Source organism: Megascapheus bottae, chromosome 3 (assembly GCF_031878675.1).
Source record: "Megascapheus bottae isolate mThoBot1 chromosome 3, mThoBot2.hap1, whole genome shotgun sequence".
NCBI lineage: Eukaryota > Metazoa > Chordata > Mammalia > Rodentia > Geomyidae > Megascapheus > Megascapheus bottae.
The window spans coordinates 75,430,345-75,456,926 of NC_143511.1; the positions used below are offsets into that span (position 1 = coordinate 75,430,345).

Genomic DNA, 26,582 nt, shown 5'->3' on the forward strand with positions numbered 1-26,582 from the left:
GGGAACTACTGAGGGCAACACCTCCCATCTCCTCCCTTCTGCTTGCCCAAGACCAAGCCGAACCTTAATGACAACTCTGTCCAGGATTTTTGTCTGTACAAACACAGGTTGTAAAATAGCAATGCTATCACTGCTTAAGTGGGAAAAAAAAAATCTTGGTTCTAAATTTAGTGTAATGGTGCCCTGCTGTAATCTCAGCACATGGGAAGCTGAGGTGAAAGGCTCTTAAATTTAATCCCAGCATATGCTACATGATGAGACATAGTCTCCTTCCACCACTGCTAAAATATTCAAGAAAGAAAGAAATTGGGCTTCAACTACAGCCTCCAAGTTTCATTTTTCTCTCTTTTGTTGGTTCAGAGGCCCTTAGCTTTGAACATATTTGAACACTGAAATCCATCAGCTCTGCATGGCGTAGTCAAGGAAATCTAGTGCAGGAAATGGATACCGTAAGTTTTCTGACAAGAGCAAGTGGGACTTTTGCCACTTTCCTGCCATGGTCAGAATCCACATGGCCTTTTTAAGTAGATAAAGGAGGCCCCATTCAGGTTGGAAGAAGGTGATAGAAGAAAGGGAGGACTCTGGGGCTGGTAAGGGCTTAGATTTTATCACAAGCCACAGGTGACTGAGCATTCCTACCTGCCTATGTGAGAGGAGCTCTGTGAGGGAATTTTCCCACATTCCTACAGCCAGCCTCTGCCTTTTGACATTCACAAGAGAGAGGGTAAAAAGACCAAAAGAAGTCTACCAAAAACCCCATCTTCTTAGAACCTACCATTTAAAACCAATAACGCATCTACCTGCTGAGGCTGGACTTCAGCCTCTGGGCCCCAGTGATGGTTTGATCTTCAAGCAGAGTTTTCATCTTCATGTTTATTATATGCCTCCAAATACCACTGCTAAACTCTTAGCCTCAACTCCTCTTTCTCAAATCTAAGACATACCATTCTCCAAAACATCTCCTAAAGGTATCCCTTTGGTTCACTCTTCCAGGAAGGGAGAGGGAACCTTCAGCTCACCCCAGCTCAGGGAGATCCCTATCATCTCTGCCTAAGTTAGCATGCAGCCTCTTGATCATCCCTAGTAATATTAATTCTCCTGCTATAAGCCTTACATTTCCCCTAGGCCAAATTTCCAGGTCCTCCCGACAGCATTTCATTCCCCTCCTTATGCCCAGTAAGGCCAACTCGCTATTTCTGTTTCCTTCCTTCCAATTCTCTATGTGATCCAGCTTGCCCTCCACATTGCGCTCGAGTATACATTTCTTCGAGAAGCCTTCCCTGTCGTCCGTTTCTACATCATCTCTTCCACATCATCTCTTCCACTGCTTGGCTTAGTGCCCCACCCAAGGATTACCCAATACTGGTCACAACCACATGGTCAGTGTGTTGACAACTTATACCTCATCCTCACACGAGCCTGGGAAGTTCTTCACTGTGTCTCCAATCACCCTGTGTCTTCAGTATTTCAGACAGTGCTAGGTACCTAGTTGGTCCGCCTCTAGGTCCTTAGGAAGTACCTATCGCTAAGGGAATGAAAAGGGGTGGAAATGCACAATAAAGTCCATTTGTTCACTTTCTGGAAGAGAAAACCCAAACTCAAAGATGTTATTCCATCCTTGAGGTTACAGAGTCAGAATGAGAGCCCAGGTGATGCCAGCTGTAGTCCAGTGGGCATTCCTTGCAGACCCTTGCAGTGCACACTTACAGGTGTCTGTGTACACTCACAGATGCTAGGGTGCACTCCTGAGAGTCATTGCCATCCTTGAGTGGGAGGGAAGGAGCTTCGGTGCTAGATAGGTGAGAATCTGGACTTCCACCATGGCTCCTCAACTTCCCTCTCGCTCCCTTACATAAAACTGTTGCTAGCAGTTACCCAGACTGCTCAGCCAAATAACATTCTGGCTGTGGTCATGTTATCAAACTGAAACCCAGTCTGCCCCAGAGACTGCCAAGTAACTTCCACAGCCAGTTTATATTTAAAGAAGAGGAAAATGTAAATTTATCAGATGACTCGGCCGGGAGGTACTGTTTGGCAGCTTTTGGAGAGGGGGGGGAGAGAGAGAGAGAGAGATAGAGAGAGGCTAGACTAGAAGAAACAGGGTATGGCTTGCTAGCTCAAGGAAGCAGGGAGCATGTGCCAAATGGGCTCCTAACACAATTGACGTTTCTAGTTTGTACTGAAAATGAATTTCCTCTACCCTCAGACCAGCGGCTGCCTGAGAGCCAAAGCTAGTATTCACCTCAGATCCCCTCTGGCTCCCTATAAACAGCAGAATCTCACAGCCTGAACATCTTAAATCCAACAACAGCCTGCACAGAACAGAAAGTCTATGCTTTCCAAACAAATTCCCAGATCTTGGCAGAATAGGAGGGGGCTGATTACAGGGGAGATTCACAAACTTCTCCCCCACCCTCCCCCTGCCACGAAAAGCAAATGAGTTTCTTTTCTTTTTAAAGCACTTTACTTCATTCATTCTGTGGGAGCCAATATTACTGGATCTCAAGCCTAAGTTAGAATGCCAACTCTAGTACTTTCTACCTAGGAGAGGGCAGGACATGTTACTTAACTTTTTAACTTAAATATCCCTGTGTGTGAATATGGGGTAGGGAAAACAAAATAATACTACCTGTCTTCTAGTTCATTGGTAAGGATTCTGCAAATTAGTAATGACAGCAGAGAATGGGTGCTGCTAGATTCAGGGCAGTGCACAGACTATATGACCAGACATCATAGCCCTAGCGAAGACAACAATCAACTAGATTTCTTAAAGTCCATTCCAGTGGATAAAATGGGTTGTTCTATGTAGAATACCAGAAGACCTGACAACGGTTGAGGCAATGGGATCGAAATCTGGCTCTCTAGCTACTTCAGAAAATTGTAGAACTGAAAATAGGCACTTATCTGGTACAAAGCGAGGGTATGGTCGGAGAGATCACTTGCTCTAATAAACCTGTAGAATACGTCTCCTCTCCAAGTTATCCACCCTAGGAGAACTTCCTGTTATAAGGAATGTCCCACAGGTGTTGTATGCCTGCAATCACATGTGGCTATGAGTGACAGAGCAACAAAATAGTAAATTGTACTTGTCCAAATTCAAATGCATGCACCATATTTAGCATAGTGCACTACTTATCTCTAGTATTTACAGTATTCTTGTCCCTCTAAACCAAGACCAAATCCCCAACTAATATTGGGTTTCTTTCAGTCTTTTTTGGGGAGTGAGCGTGGGGTGTCAAGCTAGTATTACAAACTCTTTTAATTTGTCCCTATTTTACAGCTGTGAAAGGTCAGACAGTGTTCTGATTCCACAGCCTGCTCTTCCTCCTTGTCCTTAAACATCACCAGAATAGGCTGATGGCAAAGGTCTAGAAGTTTCATGTCCAGGCAGCTGGGGAGAAGTGCTCATGCTGTTACTACTTAATGTAGTTCAGAGTGAGGTGACAGGGGATCACTGTAGGAGCTTTGCAGGTCGACAGGGAAGCAGCCAAAATCACAATGGAGACAGGGTTTGCAGAAGATACATACAACAGGAGGGGCCAGAGGGGCTAGAAGCTTTCTGGACCATGTAGTATACCTAATGCATTTAAGAACTCAGCAGGAGCAAAGAAAAGAAGGATGAGAGAGTCAGCACACCAGATCCTTGCATGGATGGGTCAGAGAGTATGGCCAAGAGAACCTGTGTGCCTCCTGGAGTGAGGAACCAGGTCCTTGCCATTGAAAACTCTGTCCCAGATGGATCCCATGGGTTGTTGGGGCAGTGTCTCATTTTAGAGTTGTTAAATACACGTACAAACATAGAGGATGCCTAGATGATGTCAGAAAAATTGCTGAGCCACACACTAATCGAGCCCCACAGGACCTCAGACCACCTCCGCTGCAACCCATTTACTTATTTTATAGATGACAGCCACTGAAACCCAGAAAGGAGATTTACACATTACCAGAAGAGCCAAGATTCCTTTCCATGCATTTTCTACTCATTCTCCCTCTTGAGGCTGTCTGTACCTTAACCTTATACCTTCCCTCGAGAAAGTGAAATGTATCTGAGAGTGTTGGTATGGAACAGATGAGTGAGGCAGATGATTGACAGCAGTTACATCTCAGTGAGCCCCTCCTACTTCCCAGTCACTAGGCAAAATGCTCATATGAATGGCTTCATTTAAGCCCCATGGCATGCACTTGGCTTGGCTGTGAAGTTCCCTGGAGACCAGAGGTATTAGGACCTCAGCTAATCATAGTACAGTATGGGGGAGTGAGGTTTTACATAGTTCCCTCCACTGACCACTTGCTCCTCATGGCAGCTCTTTTACATAAAAGCATCCATACCTATGTCAAGGACATAGGGAGGATAGAGAATATGATGAACTCCCCCAGGTTTACACAGCTGGGAAGCTACAGAGCTAGCATATGAGCCTGAGCTGTTTAAGTTCAGGCTCTTAACCTTTACACAGCATGGGTTCAAAACTCACTTGTGTCATTCAAAACTCTCATTGTGTAAATCTGTAGCATGAATATCATTTCCATTCTACTTGGTTGTTAAAATGGTATTTAGAACACTGGACATATAGTCCTTGATAGTAAAACTTGTTAAAATGCTTTCTGTGGACCTTTTTGGCTAAAATGGTAGGGAAGTTAAAAAAAAAAGTCAGGGCCGGGAGTTTGGCCTAGTTAGTGGTAGAGTACTTGCCTCGCATGCACAAAGACCCGGGTTCGATTCCTCGGTACCACATACATAGAAAAAAAAAGCCAGAAGTGGTACTGAAGCTCCAGTGGAAGAGCTCTAGCTTTGAGAAAGTCCAAGGACAGTACTTAGGCCCTGAGCTCAAGCCCAGGACTGGCAAAAATTTTTTTAAGAAAAGTCCAACGTGAGCTGAGCTGTTTTTGTTTTGTTTTAAAGAGTCAGATTCATAGGCACAGAGAAGCAAACTGTTTTGATGAAGGATATGCAGCCCTCTGACAGGAAATTTGACTTTAGCAGTTAGAATTATGTCTTTGGGGAGCTGAACACAGTCAATGATTTAGTTCCCTGCTCATGCCCACAGAAGAGCTCCGTGGGCTCCCCATACTGTGTGCTAACCAATATCAGACTTCCTGTGATGGGAAGGACCCGGTCATGGGAAGTATCTCCTCTGTACCAGGTGGCTGGCAAGTGCTCAGTGTGTGTCAGGCTTGAATCCCAAAGGAGGATCTGAGAAGAGGCCAAGAAGTGGGGTAGAAATGTCACCCATGGGTTCCACTGTGGAAGCCCTAGAGAGCTGGTCTGTGAGCGTGCTTTGTTTAGAAGACTTGAGATGTCTTAGCAGACACATGCCTTACTTTCCTGAAGTCAGATTTTTGTAGCATAAAGAGCTAGATGAGCTAAACAGGAGAGAGATGTGTGGTGGAGAAGGAAGTAGAGAGGGACAGAGACTGGGAACCTTATACTTTCACCCTCTCTGTGTGTCCTCTCTGCTTAGAGCTCCCTGAGCAGATTCCAGCTAGTTCTAATACATTCTCTGCTGCTAACTGAGCTCCCCAGCCAGCTCTGGCCCATGGAGTGCTGAGGTCTGCAGCCCTTCAGGGGCTGGAGGCCAAATGCATCATAGGCCCAGGCCAACGTCTCAGGAAATTGGGGTCAATTTCCTACTCCCCTGAGGGCCCAGCAGAATCATGGGGCCTGGAGCCTGGGGCTCCAAGAGGGAGAATTTGGGTTCACAAAAACCACATAAAGCTGCATAAATTTGTCATGAGCCCATGTCAAGAGACAGAGAGTGGCTCTGTGAGCTACCCTATAGCTGGGTGTTCAGGTCAGATAACCTCTCCTGGCCAGGAGACACTGCCTTCCCATCACCCTTCTCCTGCTGGCTTGGAAGAGACCAAGAGAGAGCCCCCCCCCACTCACTTTCTCAATCCTGTATTCTTGCAGCTGTTTTCTTAGTCAGGGCATTTCAGCCTGTATCAGCCTCTTAAAGATTTTATTCAATTTCTCCTCACTGTGTATTTCCCCATTAATTTCTCCACTGATTTCCTTGGCTATGTGTTTGTTTATCTTCTTTAGGGAGGCATTCATCACTCTCCACCTATTTTTACCATTTGTGATTAAATAGCCAATTCTTGGATACACAAAGATACCTATAGAGTGATAAATAATAAATGGCCAATGGCCAGGCATGATAGAAGGCACTGATGGGGTTAAAGGTGGCACCATTTAGGTTTTATAAGAGGAAGAGGGGGGAAAAGTCATTCAAGAATCCAACATATATTCTACAAAATTAAGAAGACTAAGGGAAGGGTGGGAAAGGGAGGGATGGGTGAGAATGTGGACAGGGTGACATAGGTCAGTATATGTTGTGTTCACAAACTGCTTTGTTCAATGGCAACTCTTGTACAACTACTTAAAGATGATAAAAATAGATAAAAACAAAACTCCATTAACTAGTTGGGGAACAACAGTAAAGACAGGAAGCCATCATGTCTAAGACCTGGAGGCAGCACATTGTGCAGAATCTGGATGGAACTAGGTCAGCCATGGATGTGCCAGATCAGCTGTTTATCAATTGCAGGGAAGTGTGGCAGAGAGACAGAGGGGAAGAGCAAGCATAAAAGCAAGACACATAATGCTTCGGGCCTTTAGAAAACTGAAACTAAAATTCAGAGTTAGTGATGATGCTGTGGCCAGCCAGGAGCTTAGAGAACTAAGCAGAAGTTATGCTAGAGGGATCTTGCAGGGCACATATAGGTGTCTGGATAGAAGCTGAAGGTCATAGGTAGCTACTACCTCATGCTTTGTACTGGTGAAGCATGATCTGCCCTTCTGGCCTCTCATCTAGTTTTTTGTCCTATTCAAAGCCTCGCAGAAGAAGGTGAGGTACTGCTTCTTCTGAGATCTTTCCAAAGGCAGATCTCTGCACTGAAAGCATCCATGATTCTCTATTTCCTTTGGGTAGAGACTGAAGCTCTCCTGAAGCTAGCATCTAAGCCCCCATAATCCTTTGCTCTACCATCTACTACCTTCCCCCCTGGAGGCAGAGAACTAGAACCACGCCTGCCTTGCTTATGCTCACTGCATTGACCTGCATTTCTGCATGCCTTTCTGTCTTCGAGGTAGGTCTCTCCATTCTGCGTCTGCCTGTGAAATCCCTGTCCCTGAAGATTCTTCTGAGAGGCCTTTCTGGGTTGTGCCATTACAACCAGTCTTTCCCAGGACTCATAGCTTCAGGGTCAGTGAGTAATCACACACATGGACTTCCAAGACCGCCTTTCCACCAGCTCAGAGGACACATACTGGTTCTCTTTGCCCTTTGTATGCCACAAAGTTCAGCACACAGTGAAGAGTAAGGAGACATCTTTGAATTCAGAGGCCATTCTGCAATATCTATGCTGAAACCTCACATACTGGCAGGGCTTGGAGAAGGGCCTATGTCTTCAAGCTGTCTTTGCCTACTTCTTTACAAAAGACCAAGATAGAAGGTGTCACTCATCTCAAAGAGGATAGACAGAAATAGCCCCACACCAGCCTCTTGGGGCCATTATTACTGGAAGTAAAGGGAAGGACAGGGAGGGGAGAGAAGCCCTTGGATGACAAAGTTTCACACTTGAGTATGTCAGACAGAATCATGACCTAAGATGTTTCCTCATATGAACTGTAAGGAAACAAGCTTTGGGGTATATGTATCTGCTTATGAGCAGTTTCAGGAGATAGGCTCCTACTATCTCAAACAACAGCAGCAATAATAAACAACACAAATCAAATTCCTGAAACAGACTTCTAAACTCAGAGTTAGGGAAACTGGGAGTTACATTGTCTAAGAATCCTGGGGCAAGTTTCTTCCTGCTCTGAGTCCCCCTCAGTTTCTCCATCTGTTAGAAATAAAAAAAAAATTACCTTTCTTTCAAGATGACTGAGTTTCAGACATTGTCAACTAATTATTCTGAAACAATTCCAGAGCTGTGGAGAGATGAGAAATTGTTTACTCTTTTGTTCTGAGAGATGGGCGTGTCCTATTGGCAGCTGGGATCTGTCTTGGCCCTGACTGTGTGTCTGTCATGTTCAGGGACAAGGAAGCAACATCATTCACTGCCGGAAAGATGGTACCTGGAGCGGCTCCTTCTATGTCTGCCCGGAGATGCAAGGCCAGTGTTCAGCCCCAAACCAGCTCAACAGCAACCTCAAGTTGCAGTGCCCTGATGGCTATGCCATAGGTATGATAGGCCCAAGAGGTTATGGGAAGTAGTGGGAAGGGGGGTATCCATATAGGAAACTGGGTGGGCTACTTGTGGTCTTTGCATAGTCGGAAAGAGGACAGAGAAGGAGGAGACAGAGATGGACTCTGTCCTCTGGGGGTGAGGGGAAGGGAGAAGTGCATGGGTGAAAACATAGAAAGATCCCAGAGGAAGTAGTGTTTCCTAGGGCTTTGAAAAATGTTGTCAGGCAAGACAGTGAGAGAGGGAACAAGAGGAAGAGAGAAACACACTGAAGCAAAGAGAGAGAAGGAAGGGAGGGAAGGAGCAGGGGAGGGGCAAGGACTACAGGAACAAAAGAAAAAGAAAAGGAGGAGGAGGGGAGGGAAATGGAGAAGAGGAGAGAAAGGGAAGGAAGGGGCGGAAAGGAAGCCATGCTCCCAGCTACCAAAGAGCAGACACATTATTTGTGCTTATCATATTTAGGTAATTGGTCAGGATCCAGGGTGACTGTTTCTACTATTAATCATAGAATTTGCATCATCCTGGGCATCTGAGAGCACCTGGCATAGGTCACACCTGTATCCAGCATCTAAAGGCTTCATTTCTTCTTCTGTCAATAACCTTTAACAGACAAGACAATGGAATCCTGAAAGGGTAGAGAAACTTGCCCCAAGTCCTGAGACTTATCCTACTCTAGAGCCTGGTTTCTTTCCATGGCATTTCAGCTGCCTCTGGAGGAGGAAAAAGTGCATTTTCCAAATTCTGTCTGTGTTGTGATAGCCTGATCAAGAAGTGCTGGGGGTGGGGGAGGGGACAAGCTGGGGCCCAATGCCAGGGATTTGCTAAGTTGAAACCAGGCATTGGGACAAGATGCATTCATCACCAGCTCCACAATTTTTCGGGGAAACTCAAAGCCCATGAAATCTGACCCTTATTGAAGGGCAGAGATGTTGACCTCTGGAGCTGATTCCCTAATTGATCGTGATTAAGAGCCCAGGGAATTGAATGTCCTTTCTCATGCTCAGTGTGATTTATGGGGCATTCTCGAGTGCCGTCTGGCACAAAAGGTTATCTGAGCATGCACGGAGCCAGCATCCTCTTAACACACCCAGTGTGATCACTGTATGTCCAAGAGGAAAGGCCTGCAATGAGACAGTAGAAGTGCCTGGAGACTTACCACCAATGCTTGAAGATGGAAGCACAGAAGCTCAGTGGGACATTTTTCCTCTAAATGTAGAACAGGAAACAACACTGTTCCTTTTAGTCCAGCCCAGAGTAAGAATATCAAAGCACGTAGTTATTCTAACTGACCATTCAGAGTGAATCTTAAGATTTTATAAAGCCACCAATCCATGGAAACCCTCCCTCCCTGCCCAGGAGATGGTGGAAAGAAGAGATCCTCCTGTAAAAGGGTCCAACAGCATTGGCATTCTAGAAAGTTTGGGGTGCTGCCATGGTGAACAACATGGCTAATCCATCCCAATGCCAGTGCTTTTTCTTCTGCACAGTTTGCATGGCACTGGACACGTGTTTTAGAATAGCTCCAGATAGAGAAAGCGTGCATCATGGTGGTATGCTTTTACCCTCTGAAATCTGTATGATGTTGGAACCTCAGGAACATCCTCTCTCTAATGCCATGTTTCCAACCAAGGCCACCTGGACTCCTGTCCCATGAATATGCTAATCCAGGATAGATAGGTGCTGGGGAGAGAGAAAGGGAGAGAGTGGTTGGGGGCAAGGAGTCATGGGGTGAATAACAACAGAATAAAGCAGGAAAAAAACCATTGACTCTCATTCCCTTCCTCAGCCCTTCCCTGGGGAGGCGGGGGGAGTCCCCTTTTCCAGGAAAAGGGATCTAATCAGGGTCTAGAGGCACCCAGGCAGCTTAATGTGGCAATCCTAAACCCTCAGAAAGTCCCTGCTCCTGTTGCTATTCAGCTCCCATCCTCCCTTTCTTTCAGGAAGTATTGGAGCAAGGCAGGGGTAGCGGGGTGGGGGGGGAGGAGCTGGTAGGCTCATCACTCTGTAATGGTGCTGATTATGGCTCATATATCACAATACCCAACACAACAGCCTTGGTCCTGAAGCCTTAGACCCAGGCCTAGCAGAGGAAGGAGACCAGAGAAGGATGAAGAAACAGCAAGGCTTCCACCTAGAGCAGCTAGGCTGTTTTTTCCATCATGTTTTTCTCCTCTGTCACCTCCCCACACACCTCCATCTTGTACAATAAGGCAACCTTCATCACCTAGAAGATGCATCTCTTTTTCCTCTCTCTCCAAAAGAAGCTTGTCACAGCACTGTCTCATTTTTGCTCCCTAAAAACTATAGAACTGGTCCTGCTATGTTTCTCCAACTGCTTAGTAGTGGTTTTCCTTTATTCTCCTCACTCATCTTTTCTGTCTTTGCGTGTTACTTCCATTTTCTTTTTCTCATCTGGTCCGTCACCTGTTGCTGTATCCTACCCTTCCCTGTCTTCTCTCTGTATGGCTATACCTTACCCCATCCCCAGGCCTTGGAGCCAGGAGACACAAGTGGCTCTCTGCTTGCCAATTCTATTCCTCATTTATGAAGCAGTTGTGATGACACTATCTTGTCCTCATCCATTCACGCCCTCAACTGCATTGTCTCACTCATTTAGCAAAGTTCACCTATTGAGTGCCTACATCTGCCATATGTAGTTCCAGGTTCTTCACACAGAATGGGGAGAAGGGACCGTGCTGGCCCCATGGAGTTCCAGATAGCATTGTCAGAATGTGACAGATACTATGATGGCTTCTTGTGAGGGACTTGGCAGGTCCAGAAACCAGAGTGTATTTCCTGAACAAGTGATAACTTGGATGGAGATTGAGGGTCACTAATGATGGGCTTGAAGAAGAGTCTGGAATTCATAGTAACTTCTGAAGGGGCTAAAATGTAGTGGAGGGGAAAGCATGGGCTAGAGAAGCTGGTATTTCATGTGTGCATTCCTCACTCATTCTGTAATTGTCACTGAGCTCTTTCAGGTTGTCAGGCCATTGGGCAGACACAGAGAGAATTCACTAACACTCCTGTCTTCCAAGAGCAACACTAATTGTGTAGAGAAGGCATGGGAGGGAAGTTGCACTGGAGCTTCACTGAAGCTCATCAGTACCCTCACAGAAGTAGAGCCCATGCATGCAGCAGGCACTCCGAGGGAGTAGTCAGCCAGCTGCCAACACGAGGCAGATGTTTGGAACAGTTGACCTGTGCCTTGAAGGACTGAGAGAATCTGGTCTCGGGAAGGTGGATGGGGAGACCTGAGGTGAATGGAAATTTCTACTGGAGATGGGAAAGAATGGAGCTCATGGAAAGCCACACATAGCTCAGTTTCATGGCACCAACCAAAGCATGATAGTAGTGAGTGGAAAGGAGATTGACCAGACCATGGGGTGCATTGTAGGTGAGGACAAAGGCAGGTAGTCCTGAATGGTGGTGGAGGGCACCAGAGAAGTTTCTGAGAGAGCAAACATGATCAAACTAAGATTTCAGGGCCAATAGCTGTGACAACTGTCCTTAGATAGGGGAGTACTGAGTTTGGGACACCTAAGTTAAGTCTACTGGCATCAGCTAACTGCAGGATCCACTTTGAGAAAGGGTAACATTGTAGAGAATGGGACCTGAGCCACTATTTTACTTCTCTTTATTTGGTCATGGGACTTGAACTAGGCAGGGTCCCTGAGCTCTTTTGCTCAAGGCTAGCAAGCGCTCTACCACTTTGAGCCACAGCACCACTTCCTGTTTGTTTCCTGTTAATTAGAGATAAGAATCTCACAGACTTTCCTGCCTGGGCTGGCTTTGAACTGCTATCCTCAGATCTCAGCCTTCTGAGTAGCTAGGATGACAGGTGTGAGCTACCAGCGCCTGGCTTGAACCATCATCTCATACCATGCTTCTCCTCAGGGGCAGAGTGTACCATCTCGTGCCTGGACCACAACAGCGAGTCCATCATCCTGCCAATGAACATAACTGTGCGTGACATCCCCCACTGGATGAACCCTACACGAGTGGAGGTGAGTGGCTAGGGCGACCCACCTGCAGAGACAGGAAAAAGAAAACACCCTCAATGCATCCCTTTGGGCATATTATCTCATCTAATCTGCATATCTGCCTGCTTGGGTGGGACTTGTTCACACGTGATTTCCCTAGACATCTCATCTGATCCTGATCCTGTGCTAAGAGCTTTTGTTTTGTTTTGTTTTGTTTTTGAAAATTGTCCCGTAGGAATAAGTCCTGATGTCCTCATGTAAGGACATTGAGGCATTGAGAACACATAAATGGGGACCACAATCATAGACCAGTGTCTCTGACTGGAAAAACTATACTTACAAGGTTGGGGTTATTTGGATTCTAATGGTGAAGCCAGGCTGGGTATCCAGAATCTTTTCCCACACTTGTTTTGTGGAACCAATAATATGTGCGGTGAACTACAGGGGAACGAGTCCCACTTATTTTTGATGGAGCACGTACTTTGCTCATGTGCCTGGCACTTCGCATGCCAGACTGTGTGTGGTAGGTGTTGGAGGGAGGGAGAGTAGGATCATGGTCTGAACTCAACAGGAGTTCAAACACAGCCTGAGGATAGCTGAGATCCAAACCTGGGACTACACCCTGTGCACTGCCCATGGCAGAAGATGACTAGAGGATCTGGCCATGACTTTGAGGTTGGACATTTTCACTTTTCCTGTATCCTGTAATCAATTGGCCTCCATACCTCCCCCCAACCCAAGCTAGTATGGGACTCCATTCTAGTCCCCCTAGAATAGCAGTTACTGGGGATAACCTACACTGACTCTTCACCTTAGTGAGCCCAGAAGGAATAAAGAGCAAGAGGGTGGACAGGTGAGGCTCCTCCATCAGTCTCTCCACTAGCCTTCCTGCCTGGGGTGCTGGGAGCAGCTGTCATTTGCTGGCCTGAGGTAGACTGAGCTCAGGATAGCTGGGTGGAACCCGACACACAGTTTATAGTTTCTCAGATTAGCTGAGGACATGGCTTGGAGGGGGTTACTCAGCGCTTTGGGCATGTGGACATGGCAGGACCCCTCTACCACTCTGTGTACCCTAGCCTTTTGGTCCCCTCCACTCCATCTCCTCCTTCTATTCTACTGCTGTCATTTTTTTAGTCTTTCTCTTTGTCTCTCCATGTGCATTTCCTATTGTCCTGTGTTTTCGCTTTTCCACTCTCTATTTCTCTACTCTGCCCTCTCCCCACCCCGATGAAGCTTATTAGGCTTCCATCACCACCAACCTCTGTCTCCATTTTCCTACCCATCTCCAGATGCCCACAGTCTGCTTCCCTAACTTCAGGCTCCTCCAACTCACAGTGCCTTTTCTCATTCCTGGCTCTGAAATCCCACAAGGATTTCCCACCAAATCCCCCATGCATGTGGATATGTTATGCACTCTGACAAGCAGTCAGAGTCAGTATTGTAAGGTCTGCGGAAAGGAAAGTCCATGCAATTCAGGAGAAGAGGGTTTATTGTGTGTCAAAAGAGCAGCCTCCTGCCACCCAAGATGGAGTCGGGCAAGCAAGAGAGCTTAGGGCAGGAAGTGAGAGATTATATAGGTGTAGGGGTGTGGACACAGCGGAAGTGGATGTGATCTCAGAGGATGGGGAAATACCTCAGTGGGGACCTCCCACTGCCCCCAGGCGTGCCAGTTGCCAGAGTTACAGGTGCTGGGCGGGGATTTCCAGGGAGCAGTGGGAGAGAGGCAAGGGAAGAAGTCATTTCTTCCAGTCGGACCTAACAAGTATCAGATTCTCAAGGTAGCTAGAAACCATCAAGCAGAAACCCTTAGTGATAGGTAAGGAGGAACTGAGGAGTGCAGAGGGAGGGCAGGCCAGCTAGACCTACTAGGCTGGGCTCATGATTGACAGTTCATTCATCTCCCTTTACCCACCCACCTCCCACTCATCCCAGGATGGATGAGTGTCCCTCACCCACAGAGCCCATCTAAGAAATCACCAGGTTACTCCAGTACCAAGGCTCTTGTTGGCCAGGCCTGGCTCCCATGTGAGGCTTCTTACACTCCTTAAGTGAATTCCCACCCACCCCCTTCCCTTTGTGAGCCCCAGGGCACTAAAGAGTTCAGTTATAATTCACTGTGAAATAAATCCAGGGATTTGAAAGGCTGCAAACCACCCTCCCCCACAGTCACCACCCCAGCTCCCTGTCCCTTCCCAACCCCCACCCAGCTCCCTAGTCTACAGGCCTTTATTCATGCTGGTCTAGTGAGAGAAAGCCATAACGAGGTTCAGACCTCTGCCAGTCTCTGGAGGCCTCATTATCCGGGAGGAAAGAGAAAAAAAAATGAAGAAAAGGGGAGGAGGATGAAGGGTATAGATTGATGGTTTCCAGGAATAAGGCTGGAGAGCCAGGGAGACCTGCAAACTAGAGCTGCAAACTAGAGCTGCTGGTGGAAGGCACTCTCAGGCTCTGGGAGCCCCTCGACAGCTACGCTGCCTTCTCGGGACCTTCTTGCTCCAGTGGGAGGACAATGGCCAGGCAGTGGCTCAATTCCAAAGCTGGTTACTTTGCCCTAGGGCAACACTTAAAGGATGCCTGATGTGAGCCGGGACCTCCATTCTACTGCACACACACACACACACACACACACACACACACACACACACACACACACACACACAGGCACTCAGCCACTGGCATAAGACAGTTGAGGAGAGACCCCCACTCAGCCTTCCCAGGCCAGCCTAACATGACAGTTACTCCAGCTCCCACCCTCCAGAAGCCTCTATGAAATGTAGAGCAACAAAGGCCTTATACTGATGGCTTACAAGGATGTGCTCCAAAATCTTAAACAACTACCATTGCACACATACACACACACACCCCATTCCCCTCTGATTTGTAGCATGTGCCGATTTCCATGGTGTAAATATTTGCACAATGCTAAAAGTCAAGGTTTCTAGACTAGTCATCACTGAACACAAAAGTGGGAAGATACAGACACTTGAGGCCCCTCTAAAGTCTGTTTAGACTAGTGGTGGCCGGCCATTGACAATTATCCATGATAGACTCCATTTAGAGACTTTTCACACACTTACAGATATGATGACTGTGTAAATGAGTGACCATCTACATGAGACCGTGATCATGAGTCGTGATTGATACATCAGAACAATGAGCCTCTGTGGGAAGGACTACAGTCATCTTACTTGCTCCTTATACCCAGCACAGGGAAAGCAAGCCATTCAGGAAATAATAATGCTTGCCAGGGCAAATGGCCAAGATTCTAGGCCCAAACCCTTGGTCCTTCTTGCTGTGTATTCTGGGGCAAGTTTGATTGTTACTCCACAACAGCTTGCTCATTTATGAAAGGAGAGCTTGGCCAATATTAGGTGTCATACTCAAACGAATGTGATAAGTAGACATATTATCCTATGTACTAAATAACTGGACATCTTGGCAATGCCAACAGGCATAATGTTTATCATAAACATTTTTGAAAGGGAGAAAAACTGACAGAAAGAGATACTACACTCATATACCTACATCCAACTTTAATAAAACTATAGAGTAACTTCTTTTGCTTTCCTAAGATATAACTTACATGCCAATGTTAAGCCTATATATGTGTATATAAGCATATATATGAATATGAGTATATATTAAGCATATTCATAAGCATATATATATACACAACACACACACACACACACACACATATGAACACACTACCATATCAGAATATGGACACTTCTATCCCACAGAGAGTCCTCTCCTCCCCTGTCAGATCATGCCTCTATCACCAAGGTAACCAGTGTTTTGGTCCCTGTCTCTATAGATTAGTTTTGCACATTTTTAGCTTCCTGTAATTGAAATCAGTGCATACGTCTCACAAGCCTCTTTCATAGGCATATTTTAACTTACGCAAAGAAAAACACTATATTCATTTCTCTGCTTGGTTTTTCTAGATTATCCCTCTCTCAATTCCCCTCCACACAGACACACATATATATTTTGAAAGTGATAAAAGTTACCAAAAACAAAACCTCTTTCTTGGGGAATAAAGGAAGGAAATACAAGCTCAAGGACAGGTAGACATGGTCTTCAGAGCTTGGCACTTTAGAGATCTCAGAGATTGGTAGAGACTGTGGTGAAGTATGAAAAGCATTGTATTTGTTTTCTTTCTTTTTGGCCATTCCCAACAGCAGGCAGACAGCTCTAGCCAAGGGCAGCAGTGTGGAAATGTAGGCCTCGTGTGACTGTGTTTTCTATTTTTTTTTCCTTGAGCACAATAAATCTGGAGTTTTTCAAATTTGAAGTCTCTTTCTTTGCTTTTAATATTGGCAAACTAATTTTGACCTTTTCTAGCACATGTATGTGCCAAAGCAAACATTTCTGTGGATTGTATGGCCTAAGCGCTTTCTGGCTTGCAACTTTTCAATGAGATGAGCTTGGATCTTTCTTGGATCTCTTGTAAGCAGGAGAAGGAACAATCCGCTGTCAGCTCCTCAGGAGAGCCTCTTGTCTGCTCTCATGGTATCTCTGGCTCAGGGAGATCAATAGATGTCTACAGCACAAAATTCCACCTCTGTCCTCCAAAGCATGTAATTCACCTAGGTAGCTGAGCCTTAGGCTTTTTCCATAGCTTCTGAAAATTTTAAAAAAAATGGAAAGAAAGAAGAAAGAAAAAAGAGAGGTGAAGGAGTAGGAAGAGGGGGAGGAGGAAAAGGAGAAGGAGGAGGAAGAGAGAGGAACGAAACAGAAAGGAGTTGACTACAGGAAAGGGATATAACCATGGGCAGACTATAATATGACATGTTTACTTGGACACTTCCTTGTCTGCCTCCTTCCTAGGCCTCAGTCAGATCTCAAAGAAGGTAAATACTTTCGCATGCCTGCGGCCCATCACTGTCTAATTCACACAACTAATGTGGCGGAATTAGCTGCTGTGAATTCCGTGATGGTTCTGCACATTGAAAGTAAACCTTTGCAGCACATGTAGACAGAGATTGCAGAAATCCTTCCTTGCAAAGGAAGGCAGCAGTGTGGGGACCCCTGCTAAGACTCTAAAGTCAGAGGTGATAGTAAGTTCTGGCTGTCCGATGTACAGATAGAGTTACTAAGTGCTCTGGAGAGGATTCTGTAGATGAAGAAATACAGAATCTACTGCTTGCTCGTCTACTCACGAACACACGCATGCCCCTACTCATGGGATTGTGTGTTTATTCTGTCACATATTCAGCTCACATTGATTATGTGCCTCTCATTGGCAGCAACTGAAAACAATAGGCAAAATAGTTGATAAGATTTACTCCTGGCTATCTTTTTTTCTTTTTTTTTTTTGCCAGTCCTGGGACTTGAACTCAGGGCCTGATCACTGTCCTTGAGCATTCTCAAAGTTAGAGCTCTACCACTTGAACCACAACACCACCTCTCACTCTTGCTCTTTCTATGTATGTGGCATGGAGGAATCAAACCAGGGCCCTCGTGCATGCTAGCAAGCTCTCTACCGCCAGACTATCTTCTCTGAGCTGTATCTTTTGGACACTCTTCCAACTCCTACCATGTGTCTCAGAACCTGTCCATCTTTCCAAACCTTGGTCCTCCCATTGATCCAAAGAGAAAGCTCTATATCCTTACATCTTCAGAGGCTGAGCAAATTTGAAGGAAAGTATAGGGCTCTAAGCATAGAACTTGAGGTAGATTTAATTGCCATCATGGCTTGTGTAAATGATCTGGGGAAGATTGTTTAACTTCTCTGTGCCTCAGTTTCCTCCTGGAGTAGGGAAGAGTCGAAAGTAATACTTACTTAATAGTTCTGGTAAGGAGTTATTGAGATGACAGCTCTGAGCACAGAGCTTGGACTACGGCAGTCATACTCCATGCGGTTTGTGCAGCGATGGCGAGGATGATGGGATTAGTGTTGATGGAGGTGATGACGGCAGCGATCATAATTTGATGATGGTGATGGTAGGGCCCTGGTGATGGAGGTGAAAGAGGAGGAAGAAGTTGATAGCAACAGGGAGGGCAGTATTGGGATGGTGTGTTGTTGTTGCTGTTGCTGCTGCTGCTGCTGCAGACAATGATGCTGATTATGTTGCAATGATGACAATTGCAGCCATGAAGAAAAGGCACTCCATTCTTCTTCCTCACCAGGGTGGAGATGAAAGGTATCTTATAAAACCTGGTGTGAGGGGCTGGGAGTTTGGCCTAGTGGTAGAGTGCATGCCTAGCATGCATGAAGTCTTGGGTTCAATTCCTCGATACCACATAGATAGGAAAAGCCAGAAGTCGTACTGTGACAGTTTAAGTGGAAGAGCTCTGGCCTTGAGAAAGGTCAAGGACAGTGCTCAGGCCCTGAGTTCAAGCTCTGGTTAGACTAGGTATCCCTGGCATCAGAAGGAATAAGGCTGATAGTCGAGGAGCCTCATCTGGATGTTGGAACTTGTGATATAAACAGCTGACCCTTTCCTTCTGTTTCCATTGCCTGTCCTCTTTCCTAATCCCCCTAGCACACAGAGGGGCCCTGTAGTGAGACAGGTGGGGAGTGTAGCCCTGAGTAATAGTGGAAAATCCTGAAGCCTTGGAAAGATAAATAGGTTCATGCAGATAGTATAAACGTCATTTGTCTGGACTCACGTCAGATAAACCTCAACTACCAAGACATTCCTACAGACATAAGTTAGCTCTGCCCAGTGGACACTGAGCCTGCTGTCTTCTACATCTGAAGACTTTTCTAAATTCCCCTCAACATGGTTAGGTTTGGGTGGGGACTATTCCTCACAAAAACAAATCAGGTTCAGTCAGTCTATTGGTGATGAGAGCAGGGGAGCTATTTACTCTTGTCCCATGATTGGAAGGAACTGGGAGGTGGAATATAAAGTCTGCTTGCATTCCTTCCTATGTGCTTCTTCTTTGTGCCCTCTACCTGATCCTGGAGCAAGCAGAGATGTCTAAAAACCAGGACCCGCCCTCAGGAACATTAGGGAAGGGGTCCAAGAAACCACATGTACATTCATTTACCTCAGAGCATTGTCACAAGAAACCTGCAAAATATCACAGGCACCCATTTCACAGACAAGGAAACGGTATCTCATAGTTCGATCTCAACAAAGCAATTGTCAAGTAAGAATTGGAACTATTTGACTTCAAATCGTACGGCGGGTTGATCATTAGTGTTTCATGCCTCATGAAGCTGAGATAGGAGCATTGTCAGTTTGAGGCCAGCCTGAGATTCACAGTGAGACCATGCATTATAAAACAAAGCAAAATCCTATGACTTTGCCCAGATACTCACTGTGTGAGTATCAAGAGAAGATAGTAGTATTTGTAGAGACAGAAGGGAGCTAGATACTAGATATTGCACTGTGACAGACATTGGAATATTATCAGGTTAGGCTCTTTGTGCAAGATTTTATTTAATTCAAAAAAAAAAGATTTTATTTAATTCAGTGAATGCTAAGCTCACCAAGACACCATGTTTGGCATTGCATACACTCTTCTTATGCTCTAAAAGAGAGGAAGATAAGTTGAGACATGATTGCTCATTGCTAAAAAACCATCATTACTTGAGCATCCCTGTATACCAGGCACTGTTACAGACTTGAGAGATACCAAACAGGAACATGGTAGAGCAGAGGAAACACAAATGACTTGGTCCTAGCCTGGAGTCATGTGTCTTCCTCAGCAGTCACAAACTTGCCAAGAAACCCAGTTATTCTGTGGCTCTCCTGTAGGTCTGCCCTTGGGAGAGAAGGGTCTGGTCATAAGGTTTTATTTTATTTTTTTATCACATTCTGGTCTACATGACCTTTCATTTCTTAATTGAAATTAATCAACTGGCATTTAGCCAGAAGAGCAATTCCTGACCATATAGATTTCCATGGCAGGTGCACAGCACTGCATAGCTACTGCTGCATATCTAAGTGAGTGTTGTTTCTTTCGTTTAAGGAAATAATTATCACCTTGCATGAAAACGGAGGCATCTGTGAGAATAGAAAGGGGAGCTTCTAGGATTTTTATGATTGCTCTGTTCTTGAAGCTATTTCATCTTCCCAGTTCTGTCTATCTTTCTTCTTTCACCTACTTAAAAAATGCTGTCCTGTTGGATTTTTGTGCTATGAGCTGCCTTAAATTATTTCTGGAACAATTGCTTGTTTTAACCCCTGGTTTCTCCATTTAGCAGCTTGGGAAATTTATTTCCCTATGACACAAGATTAATGCCCATCTCACAGCATGGTGGCAAGGAATAAATAAGATAATGCATAAAGTAATTAGCACCATGAAGGCACTCAATATATTTTAGTTGTCATTATCATCATCCTACTTATTAGTATTAAAGAAGGCTATAAATATGTATCTCAATGCATACCTATGCACTCTGAGTGGGTTGAGAAAAGCGCCACAGATGAATTTGAGCAGACATTTTAAGAGATAACTAAGGACTTTCCAAGTGGCAAGATGAAGAAGGAACAGCAAGGACAAATTCTCTGAAATCCAAAAATGTGGGCTACCCGTCCCCCAGAACTGTGAGAAGGCCCACACTACAGCAGCAGACAACAGCAAGAAAGGAGCTCTGCCTTTCTGAGGTTCCTACCCACAGTTTGGCTAATTCCTCTTTCACTCACATAGCTCTCAAACCTATACTGCACCCCACAATGTTCAGAGAAGCTCATTTTCAAGATGCTGTGACAGTCAAAATCATAAATTCAAAAGCAGGGTGGAGGAAGCTGCCTTTCTATTGGCCTACCACGGGGATTCTGGTGCAGATGGGTCTCAGCTCGTGCTTTAAGCTCCACACTGGTTTCTCATCTTCCTGTCTGTAGCCACACACACGCCTGCATCCATACCACACATGTATAGACAATCGCCCCAGGCTTCTCTTCAGCTATCTAGCAGATGGAAGATCATCCAAGGATTTTTCTTTCAGTAACATTGCCTTCCCCCAATTTTGCTTCTCCTTCATCCTTTCTGCTGCCAGGGAACTAGGGAATAGTGACGCAAATGTTAAAATGCAAATATTATTCTAATCTTATGGCTTCTGTTATTGCAAGTACCTGGGCAAGTGCTCCATGTAAATACCAGGGTGAGGTCAGAATTTGGAAGATCTAAAAAGAGGCGAGGTGTGATGCCAACACCGGGTTAGCTCCCTTCTCCACCCAAACCCATCTGACCTCTTTCTCTCTCTCTTTCTCCCTCCATCTCTCTGCAGAGAATTGTCTGTACTGCTGGCCTCAAGTGGTATCCTCATCCTGCTGTGATTCACTGTGTCAAAGGCTGTGAGGTGAGTTTACAAGGATAAACTCCACAGATCCCCAGAGATCATTCTAAGGTCGTCGTTGTTGTTGTTGTTGTTGTTATATTTATGAAGGCTATCATCTGTGTCTACTGAATACTATAAACATTCATTTGGCAGCCTTCCTAGAGAGAGGTCAGCGTGTCCATTTAATCAATGACAGCACTGAGGCAGGGAGGTATGAGGAAACATATGCGCAAGCATTTTAATTAATTGATAAGCAGAGTTGAGAGTCCAACCAAGTTATTCCATCTCCAACACCTAGCCCATATAATATTGGATTTGTGAAGAAGGAGAAGGAGGGTAGCTATATTGATTTAACATCTATAATATGCCAGGAATTTTACCATCATTACCACATTTAGCCTTTGCAGAACCACATGAGGCGATGTTTAAACGTTTTTCCATTTTAGCGATGACATCACTTGCAGATCTGTGCCTTCTGCCCACATCTTAACTATTCACTCCTTTCAACCTCAGAAGTAATTTGAACACCTTAGACCCAGCCATGGAGTCAAGTGGAAGATCTTTCTGACCCTCAAAGTCTGTAATTTCTCAGTTGGGCCGTTTCCTGTGTAATACACAGACATTTCTGTACATGACTTGTACCCCTTGTGCTCAAAATCCCTTGCATGTGGTGTCAAATCTCTGTAGTTCCCCCTAAAAGTGGGAAGGCTTTTTAATATGTTCTAGTTCCACTTACTTTTGAAGGGGGAAAGGGGATTGCAAAGGAAGGACCAGAGTGGGAGTAGACTGCTCTAAGTTTGTACAGCATGATAGCCAGTGAACCCAGGTCTACTGACTTCCAGCTTTCTGTCTTCCCTCTTCTCCTCGGCTATCTTTTCCCCTTGAGCAGTAAGTATTTTTACCCACAAGTGCCACAGACCAATCCCTGGGCCACACATTTCTTTCTGTGTGCTGAGCAGGCACCCTATATGGCATCTTCTTGGGGCATGTAGCAATGTAGTCTTTACAAAAGCCCATTCGTTCCAGATACAGCCAGAAGTAATCAAGGCCAAGGTCTTAGAGCTGTTGCCTCCTTCCATCTCTCTGGATCAGTCCAGTATTTTGGAAGAAAAGCAGCTTGAGTTACCTGGGCATTGATTCTGCTAAGCTAGCAGTCTGGCTAACCAGTATGACAGCAAAATTTGATCCCTCTGACTCAGCAGTGAGGCACAAGTGACCATTACCTGTCAGGCTCTGAGCTCTAACAGCGATACTTATCGCCTTTGCTCTTGTAGGTGCCTCTCTTCTTTTCCTCCTTATATTAGAGCTAATAGTTTGAGTCATATGGAGCCAAAAGTATGCTTAGAAGAGCAACAAATACTGGCACCAAGGAGAAGCCATCAAGCTTCTAGAGTTGCCAGTGAACCCACTTTCCTCTCCTTCAGAAAACAAAGTTCAGCATGCTCATTCATTCACCTGTTTATCAAAGCTTTAGATCAGTAACTACTCTAGATTCTGGGAATCTAGTGGTAAAGCTAGGTATGGTCTGATTTACCTGTGAAACCTTCTTTCTTTCCATCCATCCATCCATCCATACATACATACATCTATACATCCATCTATACATCTGTCAATTCATACGTCCATATTTTAATAAATATTTTTCTGAACATATATTTTATAAAAGTTTGCTCAAAGTACTCAAGATATTGCATGGAAATCTAATGGATGGAAAATGGGAGGTACATTTTCTCTGTCCATGAAGAGCTCAGTGCATAGTACAGAGATGCTTAAGAAGAAAAAAAATTTTATTGATTTACCCCAACTATAACCACCACATGAATAAAGAGCACAGAGTTTCCTGGAGATATGTGATAGAACTTTGGAGGGAGGTGGTGAATGGTTGGAACTTGAAGAATGGTCAGTTTCCCTGAAAGCATTATTAGCCAAGGGAACAACCACAGAAATAAGAAGAAATGGGAGAAAACCCTACATAGTAGAGCTTTACTCATGAAAATTTCCCTACTCCATTTCCCCATTTAATAAACTACTTGCCTTCAGGATCTCAGTCAAAATGTCACTTCCTTGGGGAAGCTCAGCTCTCTGACTAGAACAAATTCTCTTCTTGAATAACATCAGGTATCTCTCAGAATAGCTACTCTTGAAGTTCAAACTGGCCAAATACTTGCATGGCTATTTGATTAAAGACCTTTCCTTTAGTAAAGCACAAGGGAAGGGATTATATTCCTTTATTATTCTATCATATGGTAAGTATAATATGTAGCACATAGCAGGCATTCAATAAATAGGATTGAATAGAGGATGTGTGTGTATGCACATATGTGTATATATATATGGCTTTAGCTATAGCAAAGAGTTCATAGAATAGCTATTAATGAGATTGAAGATACCCCCCCAAGCCAAATAAAAACAAAGCATGTTCATTACATTATTTTCCCTTCCTCCTTTTCTTTCTAGACTGTTCCATTTGCCAAGCAACTTGTATTCTGTCCCCACATAGTAAGAAGAGAATTGTAAAAATCTTTGCACATAGGCAGCCATCCAGAGGAATATGGAAAGTAAAGAGTGCATCCTTTGTTGTTCAAGCTCCTCTTCTCTAATGTGAAAGTAATAATGTCTTTGTCATAGTAGTCACACATACGTGACTCGGCTATGCAGAACCCACAGCCCTGTGCACGCACACACTCGCATAGCTGATCTCAGTGTTGGCCTCTTCTTAGCTCAACTTTGCAACAACCCCTTTTAGACTCTAATAAGGGAAGTAACAAAATGGAATCTGATAACGTAAGATTGGAGGCACAAAAACTTAGTCAATGAGAATTTGGGAAAGGACTTCTTGTAAGTAGGGTTTCTTCTTAAGAGTTGTACAATAGGAAGGATCACAGGTGCCATATCGTGAAATAAGATGGTTTTAGGCAAATGATAGCCTCTTCTTTCCTATGAATGAGTCATGGAACCTTAGAGATTTCCAATAGCACCGTAATTGGCACAGTTCTAGGTAATTGAGAGACCGTGATGAAGTAGCCACTGCTCTTGTTTTTAGGAGCTCATGGTCTGACATCCTATATGAAAATGTAAACAAAAGAAGGAGAAAGAAGGAAAGAAGAAAGCAAGCAAGCAAGAAGGAAGGAAGGGAGGGAGGGAAGGGGGCAGGAAAGGATAGAAAGAAGAAAGGAAGGAAGGAAAATAGAAGGAAGGAAGGGAGGGACAGAGGGACAGAAGGAAGCAAGGAAAGAAAGAAAACAGAAAGAAGGAAGGAAGGGAGGGAGGGAGGAAAAGAAAAAAAGAAAGAAAGAAGGAAAGAAAGAGAAAGAAAGAAAGAAAAGAAAGAAAGAAAGAAACTATAGCTTAGAATGCCCTTGTGTAAGAGGAATTTGGGAAACACAGAGCTAAATTCCTTCAAATAGCTACTCGCTATACTGCCAATGTAATTTTATATTCTCTTCAGATAGCTGTTCAAAAAGACTTGAGTTCAGTAGGTTGGTTTGGGGGCACCATGTTTCCTGATTAGTGTTACTCCCGCATGTTTTTCTTATTCATCTGCAAGGTAGCACTAACAATGCAAACCTTGTTTAGAGAAAAATAAAATATGTGCCAGCATGTAACACTGAATATGTCTTCATTCCTCTGTGAGGAATACACATGTACCTGAGCTTAATTCCTATGAGTTCTTCTAATCTATGTGAACAATTCTTGGGCAGTTTCTGCTGAATGCATGAACTTTATTACAAATTATCTTTTTAATTGTACTGCCAAGAAGAAGGGGAGGGGATTAAATTGTCTAATCACTTGTTCAAAGTGGAAACTCACCAAGGTGGGGGAAGAATCTAGTCAAAGGCCTTACATTCTCCAGCACACAAGATTACATCTCTCTCTATGACTATGTGTCAGCTGGGGGAAACATGGCAGATACATATTTATAAATGATAAAAGGGATCATGAATCCACAGAGTGCTGGGATTTGGAGCTAACTAGTCTGACTACATAAGTTCATGAGACAATGAGAAGTGGCTAAATGCCCAGCATGTCCTCAATGAAGGGTTGAGGGCAGCTTCCACTCGTTAACACTTGCCTTATGTCTTTCCTGCATCTCTCCCCCTTTCACAGCCCTTCATGGGAGACAATTACTGTGATGCCATCAACAATCGAGCCTTCTGCAACTATGATGGTGGGGATTGCTGCACCTCCACGGTGAAGACGAAAAAGGTAGGTCAGGATGGACACGGGAGCCTCACCATTGCCTCCTGCATAGCTTTCCAGCTTGCTGTCTAGGGACATGTCATCATAGATCATCCTGATTCCAGCTGGGGTTATTTCAGCCTGACCCCAGGTTGCCAGGGATCTTGGGAATGGAATTCATCCTCCTGACAGAGGAAAGTAGCTATTTCCAACAGCAAGGATGGAGTGGGGATAGATGAGGTACCTAGCCTTGCCATTCTCCCCTCTTGACATTCCAGGAAGCTCAAGCAAGAGTTGGCTCTGGTTGGCCACAAGACAGAGTAGGAGGAAATTCTGTTTTATGGCTCCAGGCTCCATTGTAGGAAGCCCATTAAGGGAAGAGGAAAAGAGCTGTTCTTTCTCTTAGCCTTTCATCCTTACCTAGTGGACCAATTTATTTCCTGCCTACCTCTCGCCTCCATCCCCACATCATGGGGAATCTCCTTCTCCTGTGCACTCAGGATGAGAAGATATGCTTCAAGGTTCCTCTCAGATCACAAGAATTCCATTACTTGCCTGTGAAGGCAGAGCTGTGTCTTGGATCTCCATGCATATTACCTTCGTGTAGACTCTGGAACAGTCAAGCAAGGTAGAAAGTTGAGATTTAGAGAGAAGTGGTATCATCTGTAGCACCAAGTGACTGATCTGTGAGAGAGATTTAAGATTTTCTACTTCCCAAAGTCTTCATGGTGTTCATTGAAAGCTTACTCTTGGCCAGGCATACTGTTAACCATGTTACCCAAAGTCTTCATGGTGTTCATTGAAAGCTTACTCTTGGCCAGGCATACTGTTAACCATGTTACCCAAAGTCTTCATGGTGTTCATTGAAAGCTTACTCTTGGCCAGGCATACTGTTAACCATGTTACGTGTCCTTTCATTTCGTCAAAAGCATTGCCCTCTTGTGGTTATCGCCTTTTTGTCCTTCTGCATGATGAACTTGTAACTGAGAAAG

At 44.8% G+C, this 26,582-nt stretch overlaps 1 protein-coding gene across 1 annotated transcript in view; it reads left to right on the forward strand.

Moving 5' to 3' along the window:
- Positions 1 to 26,582, forward strand: part of Pappa (pappalysin 1) — a 220,134-nt gene that overhangs the window by 182,567 nt on the left and 10,985 nt on the right. Inside the window, exons 18-21 of the mRNA XM_090330506.1 lie at positions 8,037 to 8,184; positions 12,085 to 12,194; positions 21,361 to 21,432; positions 25,519 to 25,617. Of these exons, the coding sequence (XP_090186632.1) occupies positions 8,037 to 8,184; positions 12,085 to 12,194; positions 21,361 to 21,432; positions 25,519 to 25,617 (429 nt within the window). The remainder of the gene's footprint in view (positions 1 to 8,036; positions 8,185 to 12,084; positions 12,195 to 21,360; positions 21,433 to 25,518; positions 25,618 to 26,582) is intronic.